This window comes from Halyomorpha halys, unplaced genomic scaffold (genome assembly GCF_000696795.3).
Source record: "Halyomorpha halys isolate HHAL.00 unplaced genomic scaffold, Hhal_1.1 Scaffold1505.1, whole genome shotgun sequence".
Classification (NCBI taxonomy): domain Eukaryota; kingdom Metazoa; phylum Arthropoda; class Insecta; order Hemiptera; family Pentatomidae; genus Halyomorpha; species Halyomorpha halys.
Window position 1 is genome coordinate 4771 of NW_027108350.1, and position 2870 is coordinate 7640.

Consider the following 2870-nt stretch of genomic DNA (forward strand, 5'->3'; position numbering starts at 1 on the left):
GGGACTGTGTTAGAAATAACAGTATCCAAGCCACCTTGGGAGTGAGATATGTTATTAAAGTTCTGAAGGAACGCCAGCTAAAATAGTATGGCCATGTTTTGTGGGATGGGACCCGCTGGCTGATGGGAGTTACAAGGCCCAAAGGAAAGCGCCCTGTTTTTAGACCAAGGTTTACCTACTATGACTATGAGGCTCGGAAAGGAACCCTTCAGTTCTACCCAACGCCTAAGAGACAGCAAACGTAGACTGGGATAAAGATCGAAATGTTACAAAAACCTAAACTATGTCTATAAATGTAAAATAAAATTTTGTTCAGTTTTTATTGTTATATATAGGGGTTATAATGGGGTTTAAAGTTTTTTCCTTAATCTTTTTTATTTATATTGTAAAATAAAAAGACTATAATGTGATATATAATAAATAAGAGGGTATAAAAAAAGAAAAAATAAGTAAAAATGCTATGCTGGCTGACCTATGTATTTAGCAAACGTCTTCTAATCTTAATTAAATCGTTACAATTAATTTAAGTAGATTAGCTGCCTAGGCTCTTTTTCTCAAAATATATTTATATTTCTTCAATTTTATTTATAAATCCTTCTCTGTCAATTACAATGATTAACTATGAGAAGAATGGTATAATAATTAGCTTAAAAGAGGGAGGGAAAAGTATAAGACATTATACTTAAGTTATCTGAAAAAAGTCAACAATACGTTTTTCAAACAACTTAATAATTCGGAACTAACAAACTTTCAGGAGACCGTCAAATTTTGTATGTAGTGAACAGTTTAGCGAGTTTGATGCACAGTTAAATTATCATTATGCACATTTAATTGAAAAATTAATGATTTTTTGAGGAAATACAAAATTTTAAGGTGCTATTCACTCACTTTGTAAGGGTAATTCCTTGAAATATTACATGGGCATATGTTTATTCATATTATTTTGAATATATTCTGGTATTATATTTCTTATTACAATTAAATATTGCCTCAAGACAAAACAATTAAAAATATAAAAACTGAGAAAAAAGGTTTTATGTTTAGCAAAACAATTACAATAAACAAAAACATTAACTTGGAGAGACGTGTATAGAGTCAGTCGCCAGCAGCTATATTAAATAGGATGTTGGGTCGACAAGTTAAATGGCATATTTTCAAAAATTAAGTTTTTTTACTGACTTAACGAGATGTTACAACTTATATTAGGGAAGGTTGAAACACCATCTCAAAAAGGAAAAATGAAATAATATAAAACAGTGTTGATGTGAAAGGTCTATTCCCTTGGTGATATAGTTAGATTAATTTATATAATTTTATATATTACTAGGGATGGGAATTTGAGGGTGTTATGTTTTACTAACACGATTATTTTTTAGAACTACAGTTTTTTTTTTTTTTTTTTTGTTATGATGTTATGCTTAATGAACTGACATAGCTATTAAAGTTATTTTATTAAATTTAATTATTTTTTTTAGGCTCAACGACCAGAACAAAGTGTTATGCAAGCGTTAGAAAGTCTCAACGATTCACAGGTAAGTTCTATTTGATTATTTTTATTTTTTAGTTAAAAAATATTATTATTATTTTAAAAATATAAATTCAGTATTAAAAAAAATACATTATAAACAATTGTTATATGATCGGATTCTTAGATAATCATTCTTATATGATTATGCATTTTTAATTTTTCTGATGAAAACAAGTTATAAATAAATTCATTGTTTGAATTTCCAGCTTATTTAAGTACACATCTTTTTTTGATGTATTAAGTAAAGTAAACTGGTAAACAAGAAAAGTATTTTCATTTTGATATGTATATTATGAGTAATTTTTACTAAAATTGAGAAACAAATACTTTCCTTTTGTGTAAGATTAATTATGAAACCATTGCAAAACTTTTCTTTATAAACGTAAATATTAAAGATTATAGATATCGTGCAACACGTAATAGTAATGTGATACTCATCATTTTATTGTTAAAAAATATTATTTACGATGACTAGTTTGTCTTATTGTAAAAAATATTTTCTTTATTTAACGAGTAGATACAAATATTCGATAATTATCAAGAATTGAACTTTTTTTAGAGAGTACTTTTATTATCGCACTCAGAGAACTGTTGGTTGGGTTCAATTTTTTAAGTTTACTGAAGATAGAATGAGACGCCATGTAACATTAACTCCAATCTTTCTTAAATGTGAATAATGTCGAGTAGTTAGGAAGATTTGAGTGTTATATTTTTGAATACTATGGCAAGTTTACATGGAAGGCTATTGCCCAATTCGAAAAATCACCCACACACATAGAAATCACTCAGGTGTCTCTAGTCTAACATGTATTTTGTTTATACAGTCTTCCTGTGTAGGTTTATGAACTTTCAGGTAAAAAATTTTAGAGTCAATTATTTATAGTTGTATTTTTGTTTAGGGAATTTTCATGTACACTCTTTGTATTTTGTAATAGGTTTTAGGGACGGTTCCCCCTACGGTATTGCCAAGCTATACAATATAGTTTATAATACTATACCTCTCACTACATACTAATGATAAATCATTAATCATTAAAGATTTTTTCTTGTTGAAAGTTATCAGAAAAGTTACTTTTATTGTTTATTGTTGTATTTCTGGTCTGAGAATTTTCTGGTATACACCCTTATAACATTTTCAGGTTAGGTCTAGGAAGGTATGACCATTCTGGTCCCAACCTAAGATGGTATAGTTTAAAATTCTATGCCTGTCAGCCAAATTCTATAACCATTTTCTTGCGAAATATACAAGAATAACCTATTTATTAAAAAGAAAAGGAATTTTTACTAAGAAAAGTTTACTGTAAATTTTGAATAACAATTATTCATTGTTCCTTAGACTTCT

General features: G+C 27.8%; 1 protein-coding gene across 2 annotated transcripts in view; it reads left to right on the plus strand.

Moving 5' to 3' along the window:
- Nucleotides 1-1475: 1475 nt before the first annotated feature.
- Nucleotides 1476-2870, plus strand: part of LOC106689879 (midnolin-B) — a gene marked incomplete at its 5' end in the record, with an annotated part of 77056 nt that continues 75661 nt past the window's right edge. For both annotated transcript variants that reach the window (XM_067046677.1, XM_067046678.1), the window contains 1 exon segment: nucleotides 1476-1532. In XM_067046677.1, the coding sequence (XP_066902778.1) occupies nucleotides 1476-1532 (57 nt within the window).